General features: G+C 46.1%; 1 protein-coding gene across 2 annotated transcripts; it reads right to left on the bottom strand.

Moving 5' to 3' along the window:
* Positions 1–201: 201 nt before the first annotated feature.
* Positions 202–19,385, bottom strand: LOC143766348 (uncharacterized). 2 transcript variants are annotated; one of them, XM_077253970.1, is made up of 6 exons: positions 19,187–19,385; positions 10,689–10,838; positions 10,385–10,564; positions 10,204–10,302; positions 9,141–9,231; positions 202–2,572 (listed from the first exon to the last, which is right to left on the bottom strand). In XM_077253970.1, exons 2-6 carry the CDS (start codon positions 10,758–10,760, stop codon positions 1,047–1,049), a joined length of 1,968 nt encoding a protein of 655 aa, XP_077110085.1. In that variant the 5' UTR covers positions 10,761–10,838; positions 19,187–19,385; the 3' UTR covers positions 202–1,046. The 2 variants fall into 2 exon arrangements, with proteins under 2 accessions (XP_077110085.1, XP_077110084.1); XM_077253969.1 differs by lacking the exon at positions 19,187–19,385 and adding an exon at positions 11,887–12,107.
* Positions 19,386–20,402: the final 1,017 nt, after the last annotated feature.

The raw sequence follows: 20,402 nt of genomic DNA, 5'->3' as shown, positions 1-20,402 counted from the left end.
GGGCCATGCGTATCAGGAAGGGGATGAGGGGACCATATGTACCAGGATAGGGGATATTAAGTAAAAAAAAAAAAAAATTGACCACAATTTTTGCTTCAATTTTTTTTCCTTAATTTCCTCCTCTAAAACCTAGGTGCATCTTTTAGTCTGAAAAATATGGCCTTTTATGCAATAAAAAGCAATTTAATTATGCAAAAATAATACAATGTGATTTCCTGGTTTTTATTTTTAGATTCTGTCTCTCACAGTTGAACTGTACCTACAAAAAAAAAATTACAAACTTCTTCATTCTTTGCAGCTGGAAAAACCTTGCAAGATCGGCATACTATCAAATACTTATTTTCCCCATTGTATATATTGTCTACAGGCCAGAGCTATTTTTGACAGTCAACAAAATACAATTTTCAAGTAATTCATTCTTTACACTCTAGGTATGATAATGACTTCTCGCTGTGTGGGATTTTTTTATGTTTAAAAGGGTTGTTCTCTACTTGGACAATTCTTTCTCAATCCTTATGTCTGGTCCTATTAAAATAAAAATAATTATTCAAACCTTCCATGACGATGCAGTTCCAGCAGTGTCAGCACTTGCGTTCACGAAGCTCATGTGAGTTTATGTCATGTCATGTGAGCCCTGCACCCAATCAGCGTTGATGTCACTGTCCCCAACTTCAAATTGAACAATAGGAGGAAGTCCGAGAGCAGCTGCAGCTCTGGCTTCCTGTTTATGTTTAATACTTCCGAAGGCGGGGTCAGTGAAGCCGGCACTGATTGTGTGCAGTGCTTGTATACTGTAACAACCTCACATGAGTCCAGACACTGCTGAATTGGCACTGGCAAGGGAGCTGAGTATAAGTATTTTTGTTTCAACGAGGCCAAACATAGGGAATGACAAGGTGTTGTCCTAGTAGTAGACAACTGTTTAAAGAAGTTACAATTTTTGGTTAAAATATTTCCAACATTCTGAACATGAAAAAGGCTTCTTCCCTGTGCCGCTTCTCTGATGTTTATTAAAGAGTTGAATTCCATGTAAAACATTTGCCACATTAGGAACAGGATAAAGGCTTCTCCCCTGTGTGGGTTTTCTGGTGCGTAAGCAAAACGGATTTCTGTCTAAAACATTTCCCACATTCTGAACACGAAAAAGGCTTCTCCCCTGTGTGGATTCTCTGGTGGCTATTAAGCTGCACTTTCCAGGTAAAACATTTCCCACATTCTGAACATGAAAAAGGCTTCTCCCCTGTGTGGGTTCTCTGATGCTTAACCAAATCTGATTTCTGGTTAAAACATTTCCCACATTCTGAACAGGAAAAAGGCTTCTCCCCTGTGTGGGTTTTCTGGTGCGCAACCAGAACTGATTTCCGGTTAAAACATTTCCCACATTCTGAGCACAAAAAAGGTTTCTCCCCTGTGTGGGTTCTTCGGTGCCTAACAAGATATGATTTCCGAATGAAGCATTTCCCACATTCTGAACACGAAAAAGGCTTCTCCCCTGTGTGGGTTTTCTGGTGCGTATCCAAAACTGATTTCTGGTTAAAACATTTCCCACATTCTGAACAAGAAAAAGGCTTCTCCCCTGTGTGGGTTCTCAAGTGGCTATCAAGATTCGCTTTCAAGATAAAACATTTACCACATTCTGTACATGAAAAAGGCTTCTCCCCTGTGTGGGTTCTCAAGTGGCTATCAAGATGCGCTTTCAACATAAAACATTTACCACATTCTGAACATGAAAAAGGCTTCTCCCCTGTGTGGATTCTCTGGTGGCGATTAAGGGATGCTTTCCGGTTAAAACATTTACCACATTCTGAACATGAAAAAGGCTTCTCTTCTGTGTAGGTTCTCAAGTGGCTATCAAGATTCGCTTTCAAGATAAAACATTTACCACATTCTGAACATGAAAAAGGCTTCTCCCCTGTGTGGATTCTCTGGTGGCGATTAAGGGATGCTTTCCGGTTAAAACATTTCCCACACTCTGAACATGAAAAAGGCTTCTCCCCTGTGTGGATTCTCTGGTGGATATTAAGATGTGCTTTCCGGTTGAAACATTTCCCACATTCTGAACAGGAAAAAGGCTTCTCCCCTGTGTGAGTTCTCTGATGCATAACAAAATTTGATTTGTGTGTAAAATATTTACCACATTCTGAACATGAAAATGTTTTCTCCCCGGTGTGACTTTTCTGGTGACTAACAAGATTTGACTTCTGGTTAAAACATCTCCCAAACTTGGGACAAGAAAATCTATTCTCTGCTGTGTGAAATTTTTGATGCTTAACAAAATATTCTTTGAGTGGAAAACTATTTCCATGTTCTAAAAGTGAAAATGTCTTCTTTACCTCAGGAGCAATTGGTTTTTTAATGCTTATTTTGTGACTTTGATTTTCCTCAGTAGTCAGTAATGAATCAGAAGAACGGACCTGTTTCAAAAGATCATATGATAGATCTTTGCTGTAAAGGGATGATGGTTTATCTGGAGTAATGGCATTGACTTCAATTGTATCTTGTGGGATCTCAGGATGGTCTGATTTAAAAACTGAAGATGTCAGCTGTCCCTCTGATCTCCTTCTGCAGTCATCTGTTAAAAATAAAACTAATTAGTTTTCATAAAAAAATCCTTGAATGTTACATATGTTAACATTTCTACGTAAACTGTCCATAACATGACAAGTTATGTTACATACGTAATTATTCACCAAGACAATGTGTGCTTTAAATAGACATATCTTGGCGCCAATGTGATCACCTGACAAACAATGTCAACAGTCATAGACAAGATACATTCACAGTTTAACCCCTTAACGACCGCCGATACGCCTTTTAACAGCGGCCACTAAGGGTACTTAAACCACAGCGCCATTAATTAACGGCGCTGTGGAAAAAGTGAATAGCGTCCCCCAGAGTCGGATTTTCTCTGGGGTCTCGGTTGCCGAGGGTAGCCGAGACCCCAGAGAACATGATTCGGGGGGTTTGTACCGACCCCCGAGTTGCGATCGCCGGTAATTAACCGTTTACCGGCGGTCGCAACAAAAAGAAAAAAAAAACGCGATTTGCCATTTAATTTCTCTGTCCTCCGATGTGATCGCACATCGGAGGACAGAGAAATAGGGTCCCCGATGGCCCCCAATACTCACCTATCTCCCCCGGTGCTACTCGTGGCTCCCGATGGGCGCCGCCATCTTTTTTCCGGGGAAAAAATGGCGGGCGCATGCGCAGTGCGCCCGCCGCCCGGCACCCGGAAGATCTTTGGAGTCTCGGCTGCCGGGGATAGCCGAGACCCCAAAGAACATGATTGGGGTCGGTATTTACCGACCCCTGTTTTGCGATCGCCGGTAATTAAAAAAAGCGATCTGTAATTCTCTGTCCTCTGATGTGATCGCACATCAGAGGACAGAGAAATAGGGGGATTCGGGGACCCTATCATACTCACCCGGTGTCCCTGGGTCCTCCTGCGTCTCCTCTTGCCGGCCGGCTTCTTCCTCGGGAAAGAAAATGGCGGGCGCATGCGCAGTGCGCCCGCCATCTGCTGTCATCTGTGTTGTGAATTCCGTTCTCAGGCTCCCTCCTGTGGTCATGAGTGGTACTGTGTGAGTTCTGTTCTTGGGCTCCCTCTTGTGGCCTTTAGCTATACGGCTGGTCTGTAGGTGGCTCAGCTGTCTCGTTTCCTGCTATTCTGGTGCTTATTTAATTCACCTGGACCTTTACTGGTTGCCTGCTGTCGTTGTATTCAGTACTGGGTCTGATCTTTCCTGGACTTCCCTTGTGACCTGTCTCCTCCTGGAGAAGCTAAGTCTTGCTAGTTCATTTGCTCATTATTTCATTGAAAATGTTTCTCACTATATGGTGAGTTCAGTCCAGCTTGCTTATATGTGATTTCTCGCTTGCTGGTAGCTCTGGGGTGCCGAGTTGCGCCTCTCACACCGTGAGTCAGTGTGGGGGTTCTTGTATTCTCTGCGTGGATATTTTTTGTTAGCTTTTGTACTGACCACACAGATCCCTCGCTATCTTCTGACTATTTAGTATTAGCGGGCCTCATTTGCTAAAACCTGTTTTCATTTCTACGTTTGTGCTTTCCCCTTAACTCACCGTTATTATTTGTGGGGGGCTGTCTAAACTTTGGGGTTATTTCTCTGAGGCAAGTGAGGTCTTTGCTTTCTCTCTAGGGGTAGCTAGTTTCTCAGGCTGTGAAGAGGCGTCTAGGTTTTTAGGTAATGCTCCACGGCTGCCTTTAGTGTGTTTGGATAGGATCAGGGTCGCGGTCAGTATAGTTACCACATCCCCAGAGCTTGTCCTATTATTTTGGTTTACCTGTCAGGTCAGTTTTGTGATCCTTACCACCAGGATCCATAACACATCTGCCGGCCGGAGAGACGAGTTGGGGCTAAAATTAGGGTTAGGGTTAGGGTTAGGGCTAAATTTAGGGTTAGGGTTAGGCTACTTTCACACTAGGTTTTTTGGTTTCCGTCGCAATGCGTCGTTGGAGAAAAAACGCATCCTGCAAAAGTGCTTGCAGGATGCGTTTTTTCTCCATTGACTTGCATTAGCGACACATTGCGACGGATTGCCACATGTCGCATCCGTCGTGCGACGGATGCGTCGTGCTTTGGCGGACCGTCGGCACAAAAAAACGCTACATGTAACTTTTTTTGTGCGACGTGTCCGCCATTTCCGACCACGCATGCGCGGCCGGAACTCCGCCGCCGCCTCCCCGCACCTCACAATGGGGCAGCGGATGCGTTGAAAAAACAGCATCCGTTGCACCCGTTGTGCGGCGCTTACAACGCTAGCGTCGGTACATCGGCCCGACACACTGCGATGGGCCGAGTACGACGCTAGTGTGAAAGTAGCCTTAGGCTTCTTTCACACTTGCGTCGGTACGGGGTGGTCGCAATGCGTCAGCCCGACGAACCGACGCACGTTGTGAAAATTGTGCACAACGTGGGCAGTGGATGCAGTTTTTCAACGCATGCGCTGCCCAGTCTATGTCCTGGGGAGGAGGGGGCAGAGTTACGGCCACGCATGTGCGGAAATGGCGGACGCGACGTACAAAAAAAAGGTTACATTGAACTTTTTTTTGTGACGACGGTCCGCCAAAACACAACGGATCCAGTGCACGATGGACGTGACGTGTGGCCATCCGTCGGTAATACAAGTCTATGGGCAAAAAAGGCATCCTGTGGGCACATTTGCAGGATCCGTTTTTTGTCCAAAACGACGGATTGTGACGGATGCCACACGACGCAAGTGTGAAAGTAGCCTTAGGGTTAGGGTTGGGGCTAAAGTTAGGGCTAGGGTTAGGGTTAAATTTAGAGTTAGGATTGAGGCTAAAGTTAGGGTTAGGGCTAGGGTTGGGGCTAAAATTAGGGTTAGGGTTTGAATTAGGGTTGGTATTAGGGTTGGGATTAGGGTTAGGGTTGGGATTAGGGTTAAGGTTAGGATTAGGGTTAGGAGTGTATTGGGATTAGGGTTAGGTTTGAGGTTAGGGTTGAGATTAGGGTTAGGGGTGTGTTGGATTTAGGGTTTTGATTAGGGTTATGGTTAGGGTTGAGATTAGGGCTGTTTTGGGGTTAGGGTTGTGATTATCGTTAGGGTTGTGATTAGGATTATGGATCGGGTTGAGATTAGGGTTAGGGGTGTGTTGGAGTTAGGGTTGGAGTTAGAATTGGGGGGTTTCCACTGTTTAGGTACATCAGGGGGTCTCCAAACACGACAGCCAATTTTGCGCTAAAAAAGTCAAATGGTGCTCCCTCCCTTCTGAGCTCTGCCGTGCACCCAAACAGTGGTTTACCCCCACATATGGGGCATCAGCGTACTCGGGATAAATTGGACAACAACTTTTGGGGTCCAATTTCTCCTGTTACCCTTGTGAAAATAAAAACTTGGGGGCTAAAAATCTTTTTTGTGGGAAAAAAAAATATTTTTTTATTTTCACTACTCTGCATTATAAACTTCTGTGAAGCACTTGAGCATTCAAAGTTCTCACCACATATCTAGATAAGTTCCTTAGGGGGTCTAGTTTCCAAAATTTGGTCACTTGTGGGGGGTTTCTACTGTTTAGGTACATCAGGGGCTCTGCAAACGCAACATAACACCCACAGACATTTCTATCAAAGTCTGAATTCCAAAATGGCGCTCCTTCTCTTCCGAGCTCTGCCGTGTGCCCAAACAGTGGTTTACCCCAACACATGGGGTACCAGCATACTCAGGACAAATTGGACAACAACTTTTGGGGTCCAATTTCTCTTGTTACCCTTGTGAAAATAAATTTGGGGGCTAAAAAATCTTTTTTGTGGGAAAAAAATATATTTTTTATTTTCACTACTCTGCATTATAAACTTCTGTGAAGCACTTGGGCATTCAAAGTTCTCACCACATATCTAGATAAGTTCCTTGGGGGGTCTATTTTCCAAAATGGGGTCACTTGTTGGGGGTTTCTACTGTTTAGGTACATTAGGGGTCTGCAAACGCAACATAACGCCAGCAGACAATTCTATCAAAGTCTGCATTCCAAAACGGCGCTCCTTCCCTTCCGAGCTCAGCCATGCACCCAAACAGTGGTTTACCCCTATATATGGGGTACCAGCATACTCAGGACAAATTGCACAACAACTTTTGGGGTCCAATTTCTCTTGTTACCCTTGTGAAAATAAAAACTTGGGGGCTAAAAAATCTTTTTGGTTAAAAAAAAAAAAAAAATTATTTTCACGACTCTGCATTATAAACTTCTGTGATGCACTTCGGCATTCAAAGTTCTCACTACACATCTAGATAAGTTCCATGGGGGGTCTAGTTTCCAAAATGGGGTTAATTTTGGGGGGTTTCTACTGTTTAGGCACATCAGGGGCTCTCCAAATGCGACATGGCGTCCGATCTCAATTCCAGTCAATTTTGCATTGAAAAGTCAAATGGCGCTCCTTTGCTTCCGAGCTCAGCCATGCGCCCAAACAGTGGTTTACCCCCACATATGGAGTGTAGGCGTACTCAGGACAAATTGTACAACAACTTCTGGGGTCCATTTTCTCCTGTTACCCTTGGTAAAATAAAAATTTGGAGGCAAAAAGATCATTTGTGTAGAAAAAATTTGATTTTTTTATTTTCACGGCTCTACGTTATAAACTTCTGTGAAGCACCTGGGGGTTTAAAGTGCTCACCACACATCTAGATAAGTTCCTTAAGGGGTCTAGTTTCCAAAATGGTGTCACTTGTGTGGAGTTTCCACTGTTTAGGCACATCAGGGGCTCTCCAAACGTGACATGGCATCCGATCTCAATTCCAGCCAATTCTACATTGAAAAAGTAAAACGACACTCCTTCTCTTCCAAGCTCTGCGGTGCGCCCAAACAGTGGTTTACCCCCACATATGGGGTATCGACGTACTCAGGAGAAATTGCACAACAACTTTTGTGGTCTAATTTCTCCTGTTACCCTTGTGAAAATAAAAATTTGGGGGCAAAAAGACCATTTTTGTAGAAAAAATGCGATTTTGTATTTTCACGGCTCTACGTTATAAACTTCTGTGAAGCACTTGGGGGTTCAAAGTGCTCACCACACATCTAGACAAGTTCCTTAAGGGGTCTAGTTTCCAAAATGGTGTCACTTGTGGGGGTTTCCACTGTTTAGGCACATTAGGGGCTCTCCAAACGCGACATGGCATCCGATCTCAATTCCAGCCAATTCTGCATTGAAACAGTCAAACGGTGCTCCTTCACTTCCAAGCTCTGCGGTGCGCCCAAACAGTGGTTTACCTCCACATATGGGGTATCGGCGTACTCAGGAGAAATTGCACAACAAAATTTGTGGTTAAATTTCTGTTTTTACACTTGTGAAAATTAAAAAAAATGGTTCTGAAGTAAAATGTTTGCAAAAAAAAGTTAAATGTTCATTTTTTTTCTTCCACATTGTTTCAGTTCCTGTGAAGTACGTAAAGGGTTAATAAACTTCTTGAATGTGGTTTTGAGCAGCGTGAGGGGTGCAGTTTTTAGAATCGTGTCACACTTGTTTTTTTTCTATCATATAGACCCCTCAAAATGACTTCAAAGGTGATGTGGTCCCTAAAAAAACATGGTGTTGTAATAATGAGAAATTGCTGGTCAACTTTTAACCCTTATAACTCCCTAACAAAAAAATTTTGTTTACAAAATTGTGCTGATGTAAAGTGGACATGTGGGAAATGTTATTTATTAACCATTTTTTGTGACATATCTCTCTGATTTAAGGGCATAAAAATACAAAGTTTGAAAATTGCAAAATTTTAAAAATTTTCGCCATATTTCCATTTTTTTCATAAATAATCGCAAGTAATATCGAAGAAATGTTACCACTAACTTGAAGTACAATATGTCACGAAAAAACAATCTCAGAATCAGCGGGATCCGATAAAGCGTTCGAGTTATAACCTCTTAAAGTGACAGTGGTCAGAATTGTAAAAATTGGCTCGGTCATTAAGTACCAAATTGGCTCTGTCACTAAGGTGTTAACCAGAAAAAAAAGTGACAGAATAAAATTGTTATTGATACATGGTATTAATTTTCTTTTTTTTTTTTTTTTTCTTTCTTGTAGCAACAGGATGAAAAAATAAAACAATAAAATTGGGGCTGAGATTTGAATTTTTTGTCTATTTAAAAATGTAATGTGTCTGTACTTGTATGTTTGTGGTACTCCCTGATGAAAAAGTCATAGAACTTAAAAACGCGTAGAATAAGCCACACTTCTTTATGTGAACACATCCGGACTTTCAGTTATTCAGAGGTGCAGATTATACCCTGCTCACCCATGTGTTTTCCAATGTCTGGTCTTTTTTGGACCTGTGGTTTTGATGCAGTGAATAATCCTATATGCTATAATAATAGCTCTTTCTGGTGAGAACAATCTAATTGTATTAACCTTAGCTGTTTTGGATAAGATGCTATTTTGCGCTATGGTCTCCAGAATTATTCATAAGAAGAAATATTAGACATTCAAAGAAATTTTTTTATAATAGTGTAGAGCTGATGTGTCAAAGTTTGGATGGAGGCGAATGCGGAGGTCTAGAGGCAAAATGGTGATCACATGATTGTGATACGGCCAGACTACATCACTGATAAAGCAGCCACAGCCGGTGACTGAGAAGAATCTGTGACTTCTCTGCATTTAGTAGTTACTACTCACCTGGGTAGTCATATGTAGGAATCTCCTCTTTACACCGCTCATCACCCCTCACATATGTCTCTGTACTATCAATATGGGTCAGATCTTCACCCTGAAACAAATATTGTAAAAGTCACAGACAGATGGAGAAGTCACATCTATGATCAGCTCTAATCCTACCATCAGAGCATTACTGCCCTTACTGGCGCATAGGGCCTGATGAGCAGAGGGGGCCCGCAGCAGGCTGCCTTTCCTCTACGGGCCCCAGCGGCTCAACTGATCATGTGTCGTTAGATATACGGCCAGTTAAAATCTGTTGCCTTGCGGGACATAACAAGCTGGCAGCTGATATCAGTGGGCACGTTGCCGGTGTATGACGTCACTCTCATACAATGGTACGTGACTCAGATGTATCAAGTGGAGGACACCGCAGGACCTCAGCCAGGTAAGAATATATTTATTTTGTAAAGCCACAGTGTGAGGCTGCATTATCCTACTATGGGGGTGCATTATACTACAGAGTGCATTATACTACTATGGGACTGCATTATACTATGAGGTGATTATACCACTGTGGGGGTGCATTATACTGCTATGTGGCTGCATTATTCAACTATATATGACATTGTCCTATATAGCAGTATAATGGGATGCAATATACAGATACAGATGTGGAGTTTCTCTATGAGTGGGCAAATGGGACTGTGGAGGGTTTGAGGGATGGAGGCGGAGCTGGGGTGTAGCCTAAGTGAAGTCCCAAGGGGGCCCGAAAGTTTTGCCAGTATGAGGCCTCGAAATTCCTGGTGGCAGCCCTGCCTGCCATCTGCATTGTTCTCATTACATATAAAACATATAATACTGGTGAATAAAAGACTGAGCACAAGACCTTCACAGCCGTCTACACATCATAGGGGAAATCTAATGACACCTTCCCTCCATCTACCTGATGATCCTTAGGAACACTGGGATCTTCTTGTTTACAGTCCTGTGGAAGAAGAGGACTGGGACATCTCTCTGGTGTTGTCCTCATACTGGATAGAACTGGAGGAAACATATACAGGGACTGAAATCATTCTTTACATACCTCCATCATGAAGTTCTTGTACAGATCTTTGTGTCCTTCTAAAAACTCCCACTCCTTCATGGAGAAATAGACAGCGACATCCTGACACCTTATAGGAACCTGACATATACAATGATACCGTCATCCCCCGATACCTTCATAGCATTACGGTATAATGACCCAGCATTCCCAGCAGTGTCACCTCTCCAGTCAGCAGCTCAATCATCTTGTAGGCGAGTTCTAGGATCTTCTGGTCATTGATGTCCTCATGTATAAGGGGGTGAGGTGAAGGCCCTGCGATTAAGTTCAGGGGTTTTTCGCATCCCTCAAACACAGGGTCCTGACAGCACTCACCGGAGGTCTTCTTCATTACTGTGTAATCCTGGTTATGGAGAGACATTGATAAATCTCACTACAGACATTTCCAGAGTCCTCACCTCTCCAGTTCTGCCCATCTGTTATTCCCATAAATAAGAATGATGTAATGTGACATCAGAATCTCTCACCTCTCCAGTAAGCCGGAAGAGGATCTCTAGGGTGAGGTGTAATATCCTCTCCGCCATCTTGTCTCTGTCCATATCCTTCTGTGATGGGTAAATCAGGAAAATTCTCTTATATAGAAGATCTTCACTGAGAGGATCCTAGATTGTAGAGACCTGAATGAGAAGATGAGTCGATATAACATCATAAAAATCCTGTGTAATAATACAATTACTGGAGATAATAAGGGAAACATGAGATTATTTTACAGTATTTAGTTTCCTTCTCTACATCTACTAATAAAACCTATATATTTAGGCCGCAGACAACAAGCAGTCTCTTCCTCGGAGTCGGCAGCTGAATACGTTCTTCATAGACTCATCTTCCATAACGCTAATTCTCGTCTCATTTACCGACACTGGAATCGGCATTAGCAATACTGCAGGAGATATTCATTACACGTGACATGAGAAATAACTACTTCATCATGAGGACGACATCATCTACTACGGCTCTAGAAGCATATTTGGCCAGAGTCCGTCACTGACTCCATCACCACCGGCCGTCTATATGAAGGTTTCCCATCTTCCCCGCATTGTAACCTTCTATCACGTTAGATCTCAGGTCTGATTTACACACAGAAGTTTGAGGCTTTTAGAAAAGCTTGTTTGTAAAAAACACCAAGACAGGAGTTATGTGATGCTAAAGTCTCCATGTACAGTGTTTTTTTCAATCTGCATATGATGTTTTTTTAGCATTTTCCAGTAGGCTTCCATATATTATATGAAAAACAACAAAAACAGGTATGTAAAAGTAACAAAATAAAACTGAAGATGGCAGTACTATGCGAACATTATACTGTGTGGGGGTCCCCTACTATGAGAGTAATACATGTTTCCTGGGTTCCTGTCTTACATAGTTGGGTCTTTTGTATCCATCAGCGGAAAAGGAACAAAACCATTGTGATTCTTATAAGGAGACAACACAAAACCCCCTAAATATAACATTTCTATAACAACCCCACAATCTGTGACTCTTCAGGGTAAATCGCTCTCTCACCATTGGATTAGAGCTGATACTATGAAGCTAAAGTGAGTGAACAGACTTTCTGTCACCTCCATAAAGGGGCACTTTTCCGTGTTTGTCAGACCTGTCCGAGGATTATTAGAGGGAATAGTTTCCCCCCCAATTAGAAGGGACACCTGTGGGTATTGAGGTCTTTACCTGCTACAGTTCTGGTGTGGAACCTCCACCCACACTCCACATAGAGAATAATGGAGCCTCCAGCACCGACCTCCACCCGCAGAGCCGCACTCCACATAGAGAATAATGGAGCCTCCAGCACCGACCTCCACCCGCAGAGCCGCACTCCACATAGAGAATACCGGTTTTTACTTACCGGTGATAGGTCCACGACAGCACCCTACGGGAGAGGGGATCCGCCCACCATCTAGGACAGGAACCTACAGGATTTAAAGGGGCGGTCCCCCTCACCACTCCAGTTTGTGTTTCAGAGTATAAGGGACAACGCCATTGAGTTAGTACATCATCATATATACTTAAACATTACTAAACACCATCACCTCTATAGAGTGACAAACTAAAGGCACACCTTCCAACAGGGTGCAGGAAACCAGTGATTAACTACGGGGGGAATGTGCGGGTGCTGTCGTGGACTCTGTAAAATCCTTTTACCGGTAAGTAAAAACCGGTTTTCCTATCGCCACGACAGCACCCTACGAGAGACTTTCAAAAGACTAATCACCTGGGAGGGAATACAGCACTAAGTACTGAACACCTAAACTCTAAGTTGGCCTTAGCAGATAGATCAAGACGGTAATGTTTATAAAAGGTGGAAGACGATGACCACGTTGCCGCCTTACATATCACGTCCATGGAGACGTATGAGGCCATGGCTCGAGTGGAGTGGGCCTTGATGCCTTCTGGTGGTATTTGACATTTGGCTGTACAGGCAAGACATATTGCATCTTTGATCCATCTGGCAATAGAACCTTTTCTTACACTCGCCCCTTTCCTTGGATTCTGGAAAGAAACAAACAGAGCCCTACTCTGCCTCCAAGGCTCTGTCCTTTTGACATCTAGCATATGACATTTCTGTTCTGCTGAAACTGGATTGTCACAAAACGATGGTAAATATATCTCCTGACTTCTGTGGAATTTACAAGCTACCTTTGGTAAATATGCTGGATCTGGTTTTAAAACGATCCTATCCTGAAAGACCATTAGATAGGGAGGGTCTACTGACAATGCTTGCATATCACTCACTCTTCCAGCAGAAGTCAATGCTACTAAAAGTACCGTCTTTAAAGTTAAAATCTTAATAGAGACAGAATCTAACGGCTCAAAGGGGGGTTCTGTTAACGCATCCAGAACTAAATTTAGATCCCATGGCGGTAATCTAGCAATATGAACCGGGTTACTACGTTCACTAGCTTTAATAAATCTGGATACCCATCTATTTCCCGCCACATTGCTATTATATAATGCTCCTAGGGCTGATACCTGAACTCTAAGGGTATTCACCGCCAACCCCTATTCTCGGCCTTTCTGTAAGAACTCCAGAATTGCCGAGATTGGAACTTCATCTGATAATGGATGTTGATGAAAGGCAAGGAACTTTTTCCAGACCTTAGAGTAAATTTTAGTAGTTACTTCTTTTCGGCTATTTAAAAGGGTAGATATTAATGCATTCGAAAACCCCTTTCTCTCTAGTAACTCCCTGTCAAATTCCACGCCGTCAGATGGAGAGACTCCACATTCGGGTAATGAAATGGGCCTTGAGAGAGGAGATCCGGACTCGAGGGCAATACCCAAGGGTCGGTCACTGACATCACTCTGAGTAAGGAGAACCATGCCCTCCTGGGCCAGAAGGGGGCAATTAAGATCACTCTCGCCCTCTCCTCCCTGATCTTCCTGAGAACTAGAGGAATCAGACACATTGGGGGAAACGCATAAGCTAGCGGGAAATCCCAATGAACCTGAAGGGAGTCTACTATACAAGGTTCGTCTGCCACCTGAAGGGACGCAAACTTCCTGGTCTGTCTGTTTTCCCTTGTAGCAAACATATCTATAACAGGTAACCCCCAAAGACCCACTATCTGCCGGAACACTAGCCGGTTCAGAGACCATTCTCCCTGACGTAGAGAATGAAGGCTGAGGTAATCTGCCTCCGTCTTGTGTTCTCCTCTTATGTGGACTGCTGATAGAGAGAGGAAGTGAGCTTCGGCTATGCCGAGTATGTCTGCAGTGGTGTTCATTAGAGAGCTTGACCTTGTCCCTCCCTGATGGTTGAGATATGCCACTACTGTCATGTTGTCTGACTGTACCCTTACATGTGAATCCCGTAGGATCGGTAGCCATCTGAGTAGGGTATATTTTACTGCCATAAGCTCCTTCCAATTTGAGGATCTTTGGGGTTCTAGGAGAGACCACTGCCCTTGTGTCCAAACATCTCCTATGTGAGCTCCCCAACCTATTGGGCTGGCATCGGTTGTGACCGTGTTGTCTGGTACTATCCCCCAATGTACCTTTTGACAGGTGTTCCATATCTAGCCACCATCTCAGACTGTGAAGAGGTGGTGGATAGTCTGAGTCTTCCGTTTAAGCGACCTTGAAGACTCCTTTCCACATCTAAGATCTGAGCTTGCAATATCCGAGTGTGGAATTGAGCCCACTGGACAGCCGGTATACAAGATGTCAATGACCCGAGAAGGGACATTGCATCTCTCAAAGTCAGATCTGGGCATTTTCTTACAGTCTTGACTTTGTGCATAATCCTCTGCTTCTTTTCTTCTGGAAGGAAACATAGCTGATCCTCCGAATTTAGTAGAATACCGAGGAAAGTTTGACTCGTTGATGGTTCTAGTTTTGATTTCTTTAGGTTGACCAACCAACCTAAGTCCTGCAGAGATGATATTATGCTGTTTAGACGAATCTTACACTGGAGAAAAGAATTTCCCACTACCAGGAAGTTATCTAAGTAGGGTATGATCAACGTATCCTGTTCCCTGATATAGGCCATTACCTCCGCAATGATCTTAGTAAACACCCTTGGTGCCATAGACAATCCAAATGGCATTGCCGTAAATTGAAAATGTCTGACCTGATCGTTTAATCGCACCGCCATTCTGAGGAAACGCTGGTGATCCTTGTGAATGGGTAGATGGTAGTATGCATCTTTTAAATCCAGGACTGTCATATAACACCTGGGGAAAAGAAGTTTAGTCGCTGATTTAATGGACTCCATCTTAAAGGCATGGTATTGTAGAAATTTGTTCAGCATCTGTAAATTTATGATGGTTCTAAAGGATCCATCAGGCTTGGAGATTAAAAATAAAGGGGAATAGAACCCCTCCCCTTCTTGATCCTTTGGTACTTCTACAATAACCTCCTTTTGTCTCAACAGCTGAACCTCTCTTTCCAGGGCCTCCTGTTGATCTAAAGAATTAAGGGCAGTCAATACATAATAATCAGGAGGTCTTTCCTGAAACTCTAATCTTAACCCTGGGTAATCTTACCCAGAATCCAGCTGCTGGATTTTATTTTGGCCCATTGACTATAGAAATGTCTTAATCTGCCCCCTACTGGCAGTAAGTTATTGGTAATTGCGTCTACGTCTTGAAGACGACGATGAAGTATTGAAGTCTGAACCTTTCTTCTTCGGTTCAGTCGACTCCCAATCCCGGTTTGAATAAGGTCTCCGATACGGCATGCGTCTCTTGAAGGTATTCCTAAAGGTAGGATTGAATACTTTAGGAAATCCTTTTTTCCTATCCTCTGCCTTGGCAAGGATGTCATCCAGCACAGGACCAAATAAGTACTCACCCCTGCATGGAATAGTACATAGCTTAGCTCTAGCCTGAGCATCTCCTTTCCAGGTCTTGAGCCACAGGGCTCGTCGGGCAGCATCCCGGAGGAGAGTCCTGCCGATCTGGCTGCAAGCTTCAGGGAATCCACCGATGCATCCGCCAAGTAGGCCACCCCTTCACGAATCTGAGAAAGTGAGCTTAGTAATTTGTCTCTAGGCACCTTAGATTTCAGCTGCTCCTCTAGCTGTGTTACCCAGACCATAACTGATCTGGCAGGGCAAGTACTAGAGATTGCAGGTTTGAACGCTCCAGCTGACGACTCCCAAACTTTCTTCAGAAACATATCTGCTTTTCTATCTGATGGGTCCTTTAGCAGACCTACATCTTTTAGTGGTAAAGCACCTGACTTAGATGTAGAAGCCACAGCTACGTCAACTTTAGGAACCTTCACCCACTCAGCTAGGTCTTTATCATCAAAGGGATATCTTCTCTTTGCAGATGACGGAAAAAAAACCTTTGTCCTGCTTATCCCATTCACGTTTGATAAGGTCCTTAACCGTGTCTACCACCGGAAATGACCTACAATTTTTCAGACACAAGCCTGCAAACATTATATCCTGCGCTGATTTTGGCTCTTTGTTCTCTGCAACCCCCATGGTTGTACGAACTGCCTTAACCAACATATCCATATTATCCACCGAAAAACATGGCCTTCCCTCCTCATCCGAGGAGGATGGCGATGAGGAGCCTGAACATTCGCCCTCTTGTAATGATGGGCTAGATCCCGGTGATAAGTCCCGGATGGACCTCTCATGGCGACTGCTTTTTAGGGAATTACTTATCTCTTCCCTGATGACCGAAGGGGAGCCTCTTCCTCTAATGTCTGACAAATACATGTCTGGCAAAGCCTTTTAGCATAGCTATCAGGCAAATGAACTGTGCATAAAGCACACTGCATATGCTTAGATTTTGATGTCTTTTTCCCCTAAAACAAAGCACAAAAACAGACCTTGTCAGCTACTAGGTGTATTTTAACACTCACCAAAAAGCTGAACTTCAGGGTACCGGTTTCGGAGGAGGCGAGTCCACATATGACGTTGGGGCGCTCACACGCTGTTGCCCCCGTAGCACACTGCTGCTGCCTCTTGAGTGGCTACTACCGCTCTTGCTGCGCTCTGGCACCTCCACCTGAAGGTGCTATGTGTCCCCTACTGAGGACATCTTGCCGCACACTCATTCCACAGCCGCCGCTGTTTTCATAGTCGCAGCCGCGCCTCCTCCCTGGCCTGCACCGGAAGTGAACCAAGTACTTCCGGGTCCCCCAGCGCTGATGAGACGCTGAATACGCGCCGCTCTCCCGCGAACCAGGGCGGCACAGCCCGACCCCTGGGACACGATCCGCATGCCAGACAAGGAGGGGTCTGCAAGCAGGACCGCCCGACGCTGCTTCCAATCTCCCCGTCTCTGCCGTTCCCGCGGACACCGCAGAGGCTGGAGGAGCTGGGTAAGGGTTTCGTGCTTCCGCACCTGTCTGTTCCCATCTAGGACAGGAACCCAAACTGGAGTGGTGAGGGGGACCGCCCCTTTAAATCCTGTAGGTTCCTGTCCTAGATGGTGGGCGGATCCCCTCTCTCGTAGGGTGCTGCCGTGGCGATAGGAAAAATGGAGCCTCCAGCACCGACCTCCACCCGCACTCCACATAGAGAATAATGGAGCCTCCAGCACTGACCTCCACCCGCAGAGCCGCACTCCACATAGAGCATAATGAAGCCTCCAGCACCGACCTCCATCCGCACTCCAGGTAGAGAATAATGGAGCCTCCAGCACCGACCTCCACTCCACATAGAGAATAATGGAGCCTGCAGTGCCGACCTCCACCCGCAGAGCCGCACTCCACATAGAGAATAATGGAGCCTGCAGCGCCGACCTCCACCCGCAGAGCCACACTCCACATAGAGAATAATGGAGCCTCCAACACCGACCTCCACCCACCCGCAGAGCCGCACTCCACATAGAGAATAATGGAGCCTCCAGCACCGACCTCCACCCATAGAGCCGCACTCCACATAGAGAATAATGGAGCCTCCAGCACCGACCTCCACCCGCAGAGCCGCACTCCACATAGAGAATAATGGAGCCTCCAGCACCGACCTCCACCCGCAGAGCCGCACTCCATATAGAGAATAATGGAGCCTCCAGCACCGACCTCCACCCGCAGAGCCGCACTCCATATAGAGAATAATGGAGCCTCCAGCACCGACCTCCACCCGCAGAGCCGCACTCCACATAGAGAATAATGGAGCCTCCAGCACCGACCTCCACCCGCAGAGCCGCACTCCACATAGAGAATAATGGAGCCTCCAGCACCGGCCTCCACCCGCAGAGCCGCACTCCACATAGAGAATAATGGAGCCTCCAGCACCGACCTCCACCCACCCGCAGAGCCGCACTCCACATAGAGAATAATGGAGCCTCCAGCACCGACCTCCACCCGCAGAGCCGCACTCCACATAGGAAATAATGGAGCCTCCAGCACCGACCTCCACCCGCAGAGCCGCACTCCACATAGAGAATAATGGAGCCTCCAGCACCGACCTCCACCCGCAGAGCCGCACTCCACATAGAGAATAATGGAGCCTCCAGCACCGACCTCCACCCGCAGAGCCGCACTCCACATAGAGTATAATGGAGCCTCCAGCACCGACCTCCACCCGCAGAGCCGCACTCCACATAGAGAATAATGGAGCCTCCAGCACCGACCTCCACCCGCAGAGCCGCACTCCACATAGAGAATAATGGAGCCTCCAGCACCGACCTCCACCCGCAGAGCCGCACTCCACATAGAGAATAATGGAGCCTCCAGCACCGACCTCCACCCGCAGAGCCGCACTCCACACAGAGAATAATGGAGCCTCCAGCACCGACCTCCACCCGCAGAGCCGCACTCCACATAGAGAATAATGGAGCCTCCAGCACCGACCTCCACCCGCAGAGCCGCACTCCTCATAGAGAATAATGGGGCCTCCAGCACCGACCTCCACCCGCAGAGCCGCACTCCACATAGAGAATAATGGAGCCTCCAGCACCGACCTCCACCCGCAGAGCCGCACTCCACATAGAGAATAATGGAGCCTCCAGCACCGACCTCCACCCGCAGAGCAGCACTCCTCATAGAGAATAATGGGGCCTCCAGCACCGACCTCCACCCGCAGAGCCGCACTCCACATAGAGAATAATGGAGCCTCCAGCACCGACCTCCACCCGCAGAGCCGTACTCCACATAGAGAATAATGGAGCCTCCAGCACCGACCTCCACCCGCAGAGCCGCACTCCACATAGAGAATAATGGAGCCTCCAGCACCGACCTCCACCCGCAGAGCCGCACTCCACATAGAGAATAATGGAGCCTCCAGCACCGACCTCCACCCGCAGAGCAGCACTCCTCATAGAGAATAATGGGGCCTCCAGCACCGACCTCCACCCGCAGAGCCGCACTCCACATAGAGAATAATGGAGCCTCCAGCACCGACCTCCACCCGCAGAGCCGTACTCCACATAGAGAATAATGGAGCCTCCAGCACTGACCTCCACCCGCAGAGCCGCACTCCACATAGAGAATAATGGAGCCTCCAGCACCGACCTCCACCCGCAGAGCCGTACTCCACATAGAGAATAATGGAGCCTCCAGCACTGACCTCCACCCGCAGAGCCGCACTCCACATAAAGAATAATGGGGCCTCCAGCACCGACCTCCACCCGCAGAGCCGCACTCCACATAGAGAATAATGGAGCCTCCAGCACCGACCTCCACCCGCAGAGCCGCACTCCACATAGAGAATAATGGAGCCTCCAGCACCGACCTCCACCCACAGAGCCGCACTCCGCATATACGGCTGCTCTGTGTGCACAGGACCTGTGATGAGGTCACAGGAGGGGAGGAGTCAGGGGTCACATGATCAGGGGCCTCAGTGTATGCAGGACTCTGCTGTGCTGGTTGTCATGGTGCTGGATGAGGGGAAGTTTATGTGTGGGGTCAGGAGTTGTTTACAGTGTGGATGTAGCAGAGCCGTGTGTGTATGGGGTGTACGGAGCAGAGCCGTGTGTGTATAGAACTTTACTGCAGTGACTTTAGTTGTCCCTTATTTGTGGGTCTTTCTGCCTTCAGTCTGTGAAATGCAGCTCGATGGGGTTGAGATCTGGTGGTGACTCGGCCATTGCAGAATATTCCACTTCTCTGCTTTCGCAGTATGTTTTGGGTCATTGTTTATCTGAATTATGAAACACCGTCCAATCATCCTTACTGCACTTGGTTCAATCTGAACAGAAGGTATTGCCCTGTACACTCCAGAATTCATCCAGCTGTTTCTGTCTTCAGTCACATCATCAATGAACACTATTGGCCTAGCCATGCATGCCTGCACCATCACACCACCTCCACCATGTGTTACACAGTATGTGCTGTGCTTAAGCACTACTTGTTGAATAGATTTGATATAAAACATGTAGAACAGAGTAGCTACATAATACAATATATGGTGAGCTCCAACAAGGAGAAAATAATAGCTCACCTACTGTGCTACGTGGAGGTAAGAACCAGATGGGCTGAAAATCAGAGAGAGATGATCAGCATGTCAGCATCCATGAGGCCAAAATGGCTGCTGGAGAAGAATGGGCAAGGCTAATACAAAGGCTGATTGGAAACTATGGAAGCCTTGATGAGCAATGATTAACCCCTTAACGACCGCTGTTACGCCTTTTAACGGCGGTAGTTAAGGGTACTTAAACCACAGCGCCATTAATTAACGGCGCTGTGGAAAAAGTTTATAGCTCCCCCCAGAGTAGGACTTTCTCAGGGGTCTCAGCTGCCGGAGGTAGCCGAGACCCCAGAGGACATGATTCGGGTTGTGATCG

The sequence above is a fragment of the Ranitomeya variabilis genome, chromosome 4 (genome assembly GCF_051348905.1).
Source record: "Ranitomeya variabilis isolate aRanVar5 chromosome 4, aRanVar5.hap1, whole genome shotgun sequence".
NCBI classification, from domain to species: Eukaryota; Metazoa; Chordata; class Amphibia; order Anura; family Dendrobatidae; genus Ranitomeya; species Ranitomeya variabilis.
This window is presented reverse-complemented; position numbering and strand designations above follow the sequence as displayed.

Coding starts and splice junctions, on each gene's coding strand:
- LOC143766348 (XM_077253970.1), bottom strand. CDS start 10,760: ATGGACAGAGACAAGATGGCGGAGAGGATATTACACCTCACCCTAGAG. Junction 10,565..10,688: donor TCTTCCGGCTTACTGGAGAG/GTGAGAGATTCT, acceptor CTCCATAACCAG/GATTACACAGTAATGAAGAA. Junction 9,232..10,203: donor ACAAGAACTTCATGATGGAG/GTATGTAAAGAA, acceptor TATTTGTTTCAG/GGTGAAGATCTGACCCATAT.